This window comes from Beta vulgaris, chromosome 3 (genome assembly GCF_026745355.1).
Source record: "Beta vulgaris subsp. vulgaris cultivar EL10 chromosome 3, EL10.2, whole genome shotgun sequence".
NCBI lineage: Eukaryota > Viridiplantae > Streptophyta > Magnoliopsida > Caryophyllales > Amaranthaceae > Beta > Beta vulgaris.
This window is the reverse complement of record NC_079204.1, coordinates 3,183,340-3,196,800: the sequence shown is the minus strand read 5'-3', so window position 1 is coordinate 3,196,800 and position 13,461 is coordinate 3,183,340. Positions and strand designations below refer to the sequence as shown.

Here is a 13,461-nt window from a genome sequence, read left to right as displayed (position 1 = left end):
GTGAGTGGAATGCTAGAATCCCCCCCCCCCCTTCGATATGTGCGTGCCTGTCTGTATCTGTGTGTCCGTCTGTCTCTCTCTCTCTGTATGTTTGTGTGTGTCTGGTGCCAGCACGTGCAGGTGCGCGTGGCTGTGTGCGCGTTTGCGGGTGTGTGTGCGTGCGTTTTCTTTTCCTGTTGAACACTTTCACTTTTGAAGCATTATGAAGGAGTTGATTATGTGAATGTTGATAATGTATCATGGATTAGAACATCCTTTAGTAGCTTATTACCATGCTGACCAATTTAGTGACTGCCAAAGGAGTTTTCTCCAACTTCATGAGGATTTTGTACATGCTGAAATCCCATATTCTGGTATGTACTATAAACTATATTTTACTTCTTTTCTTGTTAGGCATTATCCTCAGCAGTCATTATCAGTCTATGGTACGTAATTAGAGGCTTAGAGCCCATGGTTGGACATTAGTACATTAACCTTTGTTCAACAAGTTGGTTTTGTAAGCTGTTCACTAAGGAGGCTTTCTGCAATTTTTGCAAAGAACATGATCTGTTATGATTTTTATTTTATTTTCCTGACAAATGGGAAAACTAAAACAAGAAAATTTATAGCAGTCTCCTGCCCTGTGTGGCCATGTCATAGGCTTCACTGAAGTCTCTGCCAACTTTTGCTATGGATAGGTAGTTGAGCGATGAGGCCCATTAGATGATGCTCCTCGAAATGGCTTTGTGTTCCGTCTTCACTTTGGTTGGACTTTTGATTGCTTGTACGGCCTCAATGGAGTCTATTAGTTTAACTCTGGAGGTTTGCTTGAGGCTAGAGTAAATCCTTTCCATGTTGCTTGGGGTTCAGACTTCAGCTTGAGTTGGGTCCAAAGCAAACACTGGTGTAGCTCCTTCACGGGTTTGGTGAAACCACCACATACTCCATGCAGTAGCTGCTCTCCACATGCCAGCTCTTTTAGATTTCTTCCAGACATCATCAACCTTGACAATTGCTGATTCTGAGGTCGTCTGACCCCTACACCAGCTTGTCTCCTTGGATTTTCTGATTCCGGAGGAAGTACTAATTTTATTTGACTTGTTATGCCAACATCAAATCAATTTTTATGATAGTTTAGTTTCTTAAAAAAATTCAACCAGAATTATGCATAGTGAAAGATAATGATGGTGGTATCTTGTAGGTCTGGGGTGTATACAGACTAAGGAAACTCTTTGTATATAAACACTTGATGTAATACAAAGAGTACCTGACTACGTTTAACCCTTCCCTTAAGCATTCCTCTTGCCTATGTCACAAGATTAATAACTTTTTTTTCAATTCTTTAACGAACCATATGATCATAAGCTCTATGTATGCTCACTTGCTATCAATTTAATTAAGATGAATTTGTAATCTGTTATATTTAGAATAGCCATCTAATTTTTGCAGAAATAATTGTCCAAGCTATAAACACTCCTTTGCTGCTGTCGCCTGTCAGTCAGTCAGTGTCACACTGATTGTATTTAACTTGATATGGAATGACAGTCACTAGGTCCGTTTATGACATGCATGATACTTGAATTTACTTTTATGATGGAAATTCTCCAACTTCAGATATCTTTGATAAAGAACTTGCTCTGTCAAAGGCTGTTGATATTTGATACCATGGTATCTAACATGAAGGCAGACAATGATTCACCTACTATTGATTCTGGAGAGAAATTGGAAGTTGAATCTATATTCTCTGAGAAATCTCATCTCTGCAGGATGTCTATAAAGAAGCCACAGAAATTCTCTGTTTATACTTCAAGACTTGCAGGCAAGTTTTCTTTTGCTGTGAAATTCCGAATATTTATAGTTACTGCACTGTTAAACTTTTCTTTTTAGGGGTGGAACACCCTTTAATCCCTTTTTATATGTATTCGAAAGTTGGGGTTTGATTCTCGTTGGAGGTTTACGAGCAGTCTGTATTTTATAGCCCTGTTGGAGGGCGTTGCTGTGAAGTCCATTATCATATATCTTTAAAAGTTAACTATTTGTATATGTATCTATCATTGTATTGGAGCAGACGATATGTGATGAAGTTTGAGAAGATTAATATAAATTCGAGGTCTTAGTGGACATTGAACAGGTTCCTGATAGTAGAAAGAAATTGATTATGCTAACATGGTGAAATCTGAGTCTGAATTCACTATGAGCCATAGATTCGTGTGGCCTTGAAGTTTTTTCATTTCGTAAGATCTAAATTTCAATGGTTTTTTCCGACAACTTTGTTGTGCTAATTTCAAGTTTAGGAGGAGGACTGGAGAAGCTTTGGTTTTGTGCTCTGTGTTACTCCACTTGTGTTGAATCTCATTGATGATCACACATGAGTTTCACATTGGTGGTAATCAAAAAGAAAGTAGGGGAGTTCTTGGAGAGAATATTAATGTATGATATACATAACAAACTACTACTGAAGTCCGGAAAATGAAACAGCATACTGAATCTTTCAAGACCCTATTAGGCCACTACACATTACTCTAGCTTTCAAGTTTACCATAAATTAGAACACGATCAAATCTATATCGACATTTTATAACCAAGAATCTTGATGGCACTTGTCAGATTCTCAACATCTATATAATCTTTTTCATATGATTGCTGTATAGTATCTGTTCCGCTATGAAATAAGTAGGGTTGGAGTGAACCGCTATCTTCGCCGGTGGTTCTTAAGTAGAGTATAATTGATTGTGTACGTACCTTATTATTCAGATCATGGGGGTATTTATAGGAGCCAAGTAGTGTCCCAAGCTAGGTAGGACATTGTTTTTATTGGCCGAATATAATTCTATCCACTTTTGATATTTATCTTTAGGCTCATAAGCCATGTTAAGATAATATTAGATCAGACCCAGGCTCATTGAGAATGACCTAAGGAGTGAACACCGATAAGGACCGGTATGATAGGAATACCGATATTAGGTTTGTCCTCACCCTGGTTATCCAAAAATATCTTGAAGATTTGACCATGACTGTCTTTACCGGTCCAACTGGACCTGTATGAAACTTGAACAATCTCATAGAGTACCTTTTATTATATTCTTCTAAATATTACTAATATCTCTATGTAATCCTTACATTGTTCCTTAGCTTATGTCTTAACAATCAGACTTACTTGCCTTAGATACTAAAAATCAGATCTCAATTTTTTTTTTTGCCTTCGAAAGGTTGTACATGTATTAAACTACTCCAACAAAATTTTAACAAGATACATGCATGTTGTTAGTAAATTTGGCTAATTATTACTTTAATTCGATAGTTACTTAGTTAGAACACGTGTATTAACCCAGCCAAAAACAACAAAGCTATCCAGTTTTTAGGCCTCGTTTTGATCAAATCCAAGAAACAACTAAACGAATACATGAAATTAAACTAATACACAAACACAAAATACTAAACATGATAACATATTGTATTAAATTAAATCTTTTCATGAACTCTGCCTTGACAATATCTTCACAACCTAAAACATTTGCAAATTACATTCTTTTAAATAAAAGTTGTTAATTACAACCGAAAAACAATCTGACATTTACTATTGGGACCTTTTTTTCATTTCTCGACGATTTTTTCCAAAAAATGATGTCATTAGACCCATTTATTATTTCCGCCCCAATTCAAAATTCAGCACAATTATTCGGCTTAATGCCAAATAGTTTCGAGTTTTACCCCTCGATTTCACCTATATCATTAGACGAAACAATGTAGATGAGTGTATGTCGTCGTCTTATCATTTTACAATGAACTAACATAAATGATTTATGTAGATGAGTGAAGTGGTAAGAGATGAGAACCAATGTTACTCACACATGAAGAAACTTAGATATGTGCGTGTGTCCAAGTTTCCAACTCGGTTAGTCTGTAGCAAAAGTCAAATTTTTTGTTTGAAATGTTGTATCATAAAGGTAATCAAATGAAGGTGTCGAAGTAACATAGATATAATTGGGCATTGGCCGCGCCTGTTCACGGGTTCGATCTACGTGCTTGGGACAATGGCATGTATGCCATGTCGGCTCGAGCCTGTGAGTGGTGGTCCGTGCCGAGCTTGAATTTTCCAGATTTTGTCCACGGCCAGCCACGGGCCGACTAGTGCCTCCTGCGGACTTAACTTGTGTTTTAGGTTTTTTTTTGGATTCTTAATTTGTAGTTTTAGACTAAAAAATAATAGTAGGGGGTTCACGGGCCGACCCAGAGACCATATAGTCGGACTCCTGCCGGACCAAATCTGAAATTTTTTGTTGACCTTTGGCAAATCCACAACCCACATAGTAGATATATAACAGGCGAGGCCTCTAGTGAACTCGGGTTGGGTTGGGTCAGGGCATCGGGTTGACAGGCTCAAATCGTATCCGCTCGGGTTGGCTTGCGTGCCTGCTCGGCTAATGCCCACCTCTATAAGATGATAACTATTTGAAACACTAAATGATGATATAATGTGTACCCTGGAGGATCAAACACTTTAAACATATAATATCAACTCAACCATAACTAGTACTAAAACGAACTTTAAACTTTTTTTTATTGGATATCCATAAACATAAAGTTCTTCCAACGCCTCCTATTCCACCACATGTCTCTACTCTCCTTGATTAGCCAGCCTGCCTGGACAGACCCACTCGACAGTAAACATCACCACTTGATCAAGGTGCACGGGATTTTTCACTATGAATTTACATACGACATAATGACAACAAATTTTTTCAAAAAGATTGATGTTTATGTATGATTGTATGTACTACATATTATGAGTAGTTAATACTCCTTCCGTTTCCTAAAGATCTTCCATCTTTCCGTTTAAGTGCGTTTTCAAAAGATCTTCCCTTTTTCCGTTTAAGTGCGTTTTCAAAAGATCTCCTCTCTTTTACTTTATTCTTTATTTTCAATTATTTTTTCCCTTTTTACCCTCTCATGTCCCTATCATATAATCCACCATTACATTATTAATTCAATTTTACTCTCTTTCTCTCTCCTACTTTAACCCCTTTTCTATTTGTTTATTTATCTTAACCCCTTTCTCTCTCCTACTTTACCCACTCCATACTCCACATAAATGGATCCTCCTTGGTATATGTACGTAGAACAGTAATAAAGAAGATCTTTAAAAACAGAGGAAGTACTAATAGCCGTAAGTTTGTTCAAAATGTTTCCAAATGGACGTTTGTGATTTATAAACGTACACTTTGACTTGGACATTATCTATTTAACTGATATTATTGGATGGTATTGACGTATTGTTGTTATTATGGTTGTTTTGTTGATATTTTGAATGAAAAAAACAAGTTGGTGAACAAGCTAAGGTTTATAATTTGTGGCTTCAAGCTGTCGCACATTGCAAAATCTTGAAATGTTGTTCTCATATGATTTTGCATCAATGGCTCATATCGAAGAATCCATAAACTAATGATATAGATTATGACAATAAGAATATAGGAATTTGGGTATCTAATTCCTATTTAAACTAATTCCAATTCTCACCATTAGGGAGCAGACAAGTTTCTACCATTGTCTTCATTTTTATAGTTCTTTGTTGACTACTCATACATTCTCATATTCTAATTCTCTTCGATTTTCATAATTATATTAAAAAAAATTATAATATAATTAATTACTTCCTCCTTTCTTTACTTCTCTTTAAATCTACACACTTTGTCATTTTTACAATATTCACGTACGTAAAGAAAAACATAATCATGCATCGATGTAGTCTTATTAGATTCGTCTTAATATATTTGCAAATATATTGATGCGCACGCACGTACACTTCCTTAGTTACTTAATGCTTGCAACCATTTGACTTTTGCAGTATTAATCAAGTAACTTTGACTATCGCTTTTTATGATATACTCTATAAAATAACGAAGTTGCTATTAATTATCTAAGATGTTGGATTATATGTATGTACGGAGTATTTTTCAAACATCTTTTTATAATCTTTATTAGTTGATAATTAGAGATATCAGTGGTTAGAAAAATATGCAATGGTAAGCATGCATGGAAGTAAAGTAGTTGCAAATATTGTTGTAATAAAGGAAGTATATATATATATATATATATATAATATAATATATATATATATATATATATATATATATATATATATATATTAATATATATTATAATATATATATATATATATATATATATATATATGTGATACAACTTTTTTTATATATATAAATTTTGTTTATTTATGAATAAAGATTTTAATAGTCAAATATACATTAATAAGCGTAAAAGTCGAACTATATATATACTAGTATTAATTAAAATTAACATGATAGAAATAGTAATAAGCTTTAGTATTACTCTAGTATGCTTTAAGTTGACTTGCACTATTATTGCATTTGCATCTATAATATAAAAACAGTACTAGTATTTCTATTATAAAGGGACACCATTTAAGCAATAACTAAAGGCTCGATCAAAGTAGCCAATCAATTGCCACATTTTTGTCAATAAAGTTGATCAAAGTTCACTCATTGAGTTTTACATTTTAAAATTCTAAAAATTGTCATATCAAGGAGTATAATAAAATACATAAAAACCATTTGAATTGGACAAATGACAAGTACCCAATTTTTATTCTCAAATTAGATTTAAAACATACAAAAAGTAAAATTCAAATTCAAGTGAGCTCAAAGTGTAATTTAATTAACATTCATTATTTTTCTTAAGAATAATTCACTATAAATTTAAGAATGAAGAACCCTACATAACATAAAATAGAATCAAGTATTTAATAACCTAAATAATCTAGCTAAATTTCGTTAACTAAAATTTTGTCCCAAAAGACTTTTTGACAATCTTTTCATTATACGAATTAACATACTGTAGTATTCCGATTTCTTATTTAACTTACTTAAATTTAGCGAAACTCTCTCACCTACTTCTGCTTCTACTCCATTTGATTATTTATGAGGTTGAGATGAAAGTAAAACCCTAATGACAAAGAAAAATATCAATAAAAGCTATACTATTAACATGTCCTTTCTCCTCAAAAGAGCCGGCACATATCTTTCTTGTAGATTATCACTAGTAACATTAATAGCCACAAAATAATGAAAAACAATGAAGTAAATAACTAAAATACCCTAAAAACATTTCACAACAACCACGTGTCAAAGTCCTGTCCATCAAGTCCAACTTGTAAAAGGGTCCCACATTATAAATATCTTCAATATATCTACCATTAAATAATATCTATCTTTTGGTAGGTCCCACCTTCTTCTTTTTTTTCATCTATGTGTACATTGTCCCCTCAACATACTCAAACCTAAAATATCCCAAACTAAAATTACAGAGAAAGCACAAAAAAAAAAAGAAAAAGAAATGTAAAATTCTGTGAGCCAACCACTAATTAAAATTAAAATAATATAAATCAATGGACCAATGAGTTCTGTCTTTTTGATTGAACCCCACAAAAGAAAAAAATAATAATTAAAAAATAAAAAATCTGACGTGGCAATTTTGGGCCATACAACGTTTGCAGATATTTTGGTACCTTCTAAAAGTATTCTCTTTATAGCCGTTGGATTAGTGGGCTGCTTTTTGTTTTGGTAGGATATCAACCGTTGGATTGAATTCTAATCTATGCAAAATCAGATATTTTTGACTATATGAAGTTAAAGGAAGAAATTTTATTTTGTAAACTTAAGAGTCTTAGAGATATCTTTTTTTTGGGTACTTAGAGAAGAAAAAAAAACCTTACGAAGAGAAAGTTTAGTTGGAAATTTGATATGTACATGAAGTGAATTTTTGTGGGTGATCTTTGAAGTGAAGAGAGAAAAAGGTACAAAAATGGGGGAAGTTGTGATGTGTAGTGAAGGAGAAGTAGAAATAATGGAGGTTGAGAAGAAAGAAGGTTCAACTTCAATGGGGAAATGGGAAAATTTTCTACCAAAAATGGGTTTGAGAATATTGTTGGTTGAAGATGATGATTCAACTAGACAAATTATTTGTGCTCTTCTTAGGAAATGCAATTATAAAGGTTAGTTTTTCGGTTGATTTTTTTTTTGGGGGTTAATTTTCTAATTATGTTGTTTTATGGTGTTGAATTGTTTGATTGATGTGATTTTATTGAATGATGAGTTTAATTTTGAGTTGGGTTGTGTTTTTCTGGTATGAAAAAGATTGAATTTTGTGCAAGATGTGATTTTTTTTTATGAATAATTAGATAAATGTTTGTTAGTTGGCTAAACTTGATGAATTAGGAGGTGGGTTTTGAATTTTGATGAAAATTGGAAATTTTGTACTGTTTGTAAGATTCTCTATTATAAGTTTGAATTATCCCTGATTATTTGAAATTTGAATGAAATTTAATTAAAGTGGTTGATTAGATTATGTTAGCTGCAGCTTAAATATTTTGATTGAGATTAGATGCTTGAAGGATTACTTGTGGGTTTACTGTTGGTCTTTTTTTAACTGAAAAATGTTGTTTCTGATTTGTTCTGTTATTTTTGATATACAATACTGGTAATTTTTTGTTCTAAATCTCACTATGTTAATTGGACATTCATCAATAATTTGTGTTTGGTAACTTGACTGTTCTTTGGAGCTCAACTTATTGGATTTAGGACTTGGTCTGAGGAACTGACTCATCTTTTATTGGAAAAAAAAAACTAGATCTTTTCAGACATTCATAGAATACTAGAATCTATATGAATTGGTGATTGTTGTTGATATATTAATCTTCTGACATCTCTGAGTCTGACATGTCCAAGAATGACTCAAATCTGAGGAATATCTTGAAAATTTTATGCTTTTCTTTGAATTGTTCTTGTTGATGCTTTTAGTTATATCAAAGGTTCCGATGACATGTTAGTGTATTAATGCTGTAAATTAGCCTTTGACATGGATTTGATCTGCTATAAAGAATCTCCATGGTTTGGTTTTTCATGATTGTGCTGATTTCGACATCAGAAAGTTGAGAATTTATGTATATGATATATATTGAGACATGAACTGATCCGAGTTGCCGTGTTCTGTCTGCAGTTGCTGCTGTTGCTGATGGTCTAAAGGCTTGGGAGGTATTGAAGGCTAGACCTCATAACATAGATCTCATTTTGACAGAAGCTGATTTGCCTTCGGTATCCGGTTATGCTCTGCTGACCTTGATTATGGAACATGAAGTCTGCAAGAACATCCCAGTTATAAGTATGATAATATCATCTAGTGGTTAATTTGTATCATATCTGTTGATGCTAAGAAGATTAGCTTATGCTCTTTTTTTTTTTTTCAATGTTATGTAGTGATGTCCACCCACGACTCGATTAGCATGGTCTATAACTGCATGTTGAGAGGAGCGGCCGACTTTCTTGTTAAGCCTATAAGGATAAACGAGCTGAAAAACTTATGGCAGCATGTCTGGAGACGACAATCTGTATGTGTATTTCTTATACCTGATTTGCAGTCTCTTTCATCTCTTCATATATGGCTTTTTATTGAGTTTCTGTTGTATAATCTCAGCAGTTGAGTAGAGGAGGACTTGGCCCACAGGATGAGAGCGTTGGTCAAGAAAAGCTCGAAGCCACAGCTGAAAACAACGCTACAAGTGATAACTCAAGCAGCTCCAAAACTCGCGCTCCAAGGCAAGAGCTATGTACCAAAAAAGGAAGTGATGCACAGGTTAGAAAGTTTTTCCTTGCTGGAAGTCTTTGCTGCATTTACATGATTTTCTTCCTTTAAGATATAGAGACTTAATGTTTGCTGTCTTGTGCAGAGCTCTTGTGGAAAATTAGATATGGGAACTGAGAGCGCATACATGTCTGAAGTCGAAGCTTGTTCACAGTCAAAGCAGAGAATTTCTCCTGTTTCACTACAAGAACAGGGCAATTTTGGCAATTCAAGACATAATTTACCTACTCCCGATAGTGTTGCTGCAGGTAGATACTTGATTCCCTATACCTGTACTTCAAGTCTTAAACTTTCATGTGCTGTTATAAGTATATAACATTGCTTACATGGTATTTCTTCCTATACTTATATTGAACTAATTATGATTTTTGTTGGCAATTACTATCATTTTACTGTTTGCTTTGGAGTGTAGATTCCAGAAATTTCATGTAATAATGATTTATATTGTAGGATCAGATACTGCTGCCTGCAACATTAACAATGCAATCGCTCAAGAACATAATGCAGAACGACAAATTCATGAGGTAAATGTGAATGTCTGCACAGAAGCTAATGACAACAGGGATGCTCTCCCTAGCTATGCAAGAGAAGCCATTGATTTGATAGGAGCTCTAGATAGCCGCTCTAGACACCACCACATGTGCTCAAATGATGAAGGAAATAGATTCGAGCCCTCTCAACAACTGGATCTCACTTTGAGGAGATTTCTTCCCGGTGTTCTTGAAAATAAGACTAGCAATGAAAATCAAACGCTGAATCATTCCAACGCATCACCTTTCACACGGTGAGTGTCTCTACCGCCGTTTCAGCTCGATGATACTGTGGTTTCCATTAATTGTTGCCGGCAAAAATCTAATTTACATTGCTGGTTGCCTTAGGTATGTCAACAAAGCATCACATCCGTCAAATTGGAATCCAACTTCTGTTTCTGCTCCTAAAGACTACAATGCCAATTCTGATGATCTTAATAATAAGATTATATCCTTCCCAACGGATCTCACAAAAGAAGTCGAAGATGAGTACAGAAATGCTTCACAAAAACTGTTTCCTGTCCCACTTCCAGTCAGAGGGGTACGAGTAGAAGTCTGCACACCATTAACTTCACCTAGTCCAACTTCTGCCAACCAGCAAATCAATTCTTACCATCAGTTAAACATTGATATGATGAACAGCAGACACCATTATCACCACCTCGATCAAAGTCCAAAGATATCCTCCAATCTTCAAAAGATGGAATTTTTGGAGGAGCGAGCTCACTTCTCTTCTGCTGATCATCAAAGTGCCAGCAGCTCTTTACAAAATGACACATCAGGAGCAGGTTATTTAAATGGTGGTGGATCCGAGGAAGGGAATGATCAAAGTCATGATTTGAAACGCCAAAGGTCTTTACAAAGAGAAGCCGCCCTTAATAAGTTCCGCTTGAAGAGAAAGGAAAGATGCTACGAGAAGAAGGTAAATAGCTAATGTACATTATGATGTTCATAGACTATGCTGTTCTTCTAACAACTCTTTTTGCCACTGAGCAAGAATGTGAAAAGAAAAGAGAAGTATTGTTAAAGCTTCTAATGATAATTTATGCTTGCAGGTTCGATATGAAAGTAGGAAAAAGCTTGCAGAGCAGAGGCCTCGAGTAAAAGGGCAATTTGTACGTCAAGTACCTCCAGATCCTCCACCACAGAAATCTGACCATTCTGGTGGTAGTTCAGTTGCCAATTAGCCAGAGATGCCACATTGTGTGGCTTTGATGTATAGAACATATAGATAGGTGGTAGAGTGGTAGTATGAGATTTTTTATCATCAATTCATATACATGTAGAGTGTAGATCAGTAGAGTGTAGATGTAATGACATATTGACATGCTTGTTTTGGTTCTGGATTTTTACAGAAAACACGGTGTGACTTGAGGTCACGTTTTATACAGGTGATAAAACATCAATCTTTTCATTGAAATCACTTGAGGTCTCATTTTATACAGATGATATTATTAGGGCCGTCTTGAAGATTTTGGAGCTTCGGTTCTAACATAAAAATTGGGCCCTTAAATTCATAGAAAATAAAGATGGAAGGTTAGAGTTCTAAAGATGAAAAGTTGAAAATCTAAAGATAAATCATTGACAAATTTATTAAGGGTGGGAAATAAGGGTGATTTCTTCAGATATGAAGTATAATTTTCAAAATAATATATTTTGGGGCCTTTATAATTTTGGGCTTTTGGGGGTCATGTGCTGTTGGGCTCCTTGTACACCCTCATCTACCCCTCTGGATACTATGATAGAATATCAACTCGTTTTCAATATAACCCTCCTCAGTCCTCCCCGTGTCCCGCTTTCCCTTGCCAAATAGTGTTTTGAAAGACATCACTTCTACTTTAGACAAATAAATACTTCCTTAGTTTTTTAATACTTGCATCATTTCCTATTACACGCTATTGTTATTTAATTAGTATTTGGGCCCGGACGTTGCCTCGGGTTGATATTGTGTTTCTGAACTTGATATGCATTTTTTTCCATTCTCGCTAAAATATATTTAGAAAACTCAACATTTAAAAGATACAAATATAATAATGTGGATACCTAAAACATGATTAAAAGTTGGTTGAGATGGTAATTGTGTTATGTTATAATATCAAGAGGTCATGGGGTCAAATCTTGTTGCAAGCTAATTTTACTTTTGGTGATCAATATAGCTTAAACTATTCACTGTATTCAAATAGTGGTATGTTCTCTTCTTCCCATCTGTTATCCCTGAAGTATAGGGATCAAATCTCATAGGACTCTCTCTGCACATTAGCTCACAAATTTTTGTTTCTATCTCTTTGCTTTCTTTAATTCCATAGTCTCCATCAACATCTTATTTTAGAATATATGATGTATGGTAGTATTAAATGGTAAAGCACAAAAGCTTCTATAATACGCAGAAGCTTACATATTATTGATTCGTACATGAGACGAGGTCACAAACTTACAATATACTTTCTCCGTTCTTTTTATATTACAATAATTACTATTTTGGGTAGTTTTACATCTATTGCAACAATTCTAATTTTGGTATAAAAACAACTTTAATTGACGTATTGTCCTTACTTTATCTTATTAAAATCATCATTAATTACTCACTTTGCCTTATAAAATTGCTTTTATTTCCTAAGGATGATTTCTCTCATACTCTAGTTAATTAAAGATCACTTTTATGCTAAATTACTCAGTTCCAAATCCTTAAAAATTGTGTCCAAGCACATTGTTGTAATATAAAAACAACGGAGGTAGTATTATTTTGGCTAAATATTAATCGGATTGGATCACATTTAGTTTTTACTACTTATAACCTTCAATATTGGCTATTTTTTGGGACATTTTTGAACATCTCCAGACCTGGTCATATTTTCTCCCGAAATATTTTGTGACATTGCGCGGGTGCTTGACACCATTTGTGTTGCCTAGAAAAGCCTATGAACACCCCATTTGTTCATTTCTCGTGAAATCCAAAATTACCTCGCAATGAACGTAAAGACATCCATATATTTCTTCCAAGCCACATGACTCCTTTCCAATAACCTCCCATGTCCCTAGGAGGCATCTCATAGCGTTCGGAGCTCGGGACCCGGGAAAGTCCGAAAGCGTGTATTATAACCTTCAATTTTGGCTGTTTTTGCGACATTTTTGAACTTTTCCGAGCTTGGTCATATTTTCTCCCAAAACGTTCCTAGGATAGCTGACATGACTTGTAACGTTGCGCGTGTGCTTGGCAACATTTGCATTGCATCGAAAAACCTCTAAACATCCCATTTATTCATTTCTCGTGAAACCC

General features: G+C 34.5%; 1 protein-coding gene across 2 annotated transcripts; it reads left to right on the top strand.

The window, feature by feature from the left end:
• The first annotated feature begins 7,667 nt into the window (after positions 1-7,667).
• On the top strand, positions 7,668-11,604 carry LOC104888159 (two-component response regulator-like APRR5). Of its 2 annotated transcripts, none has more exons than XM_010673041.4 (8): positions 7,668-8,008; positions 9,013-9,174; positions 9,270-9,400; positions 9,490-9,645; positions 9,740-9,902; positions 10,105-10,438; positions 10,533-11,106; positions 11,240-11,604. In XM_010673041.4, the coding sequence occupies exons 1-8, from the start codon at positions 7,819-7,821 to the stop codon at positions 11,369-11,371; spliced, it is 1,842 nt and encodes a 613-aa protein (XP_010671343.1). In that variant the 5' UTR covers positions 7,668-7,818; the 3' UTR covers positions 11,372-11,604. The 2 variants fall into 2 exon arrangements, with proteins under 2 accessions (XP_010671343.1, XP_010671342.1); XM_010673040.4 differs by having other exon boundaries at positions 9,487-9,645.
• The last annotated feature ends 1,857 nt before the right edge of the window (positions 11,605-13,461 follow it).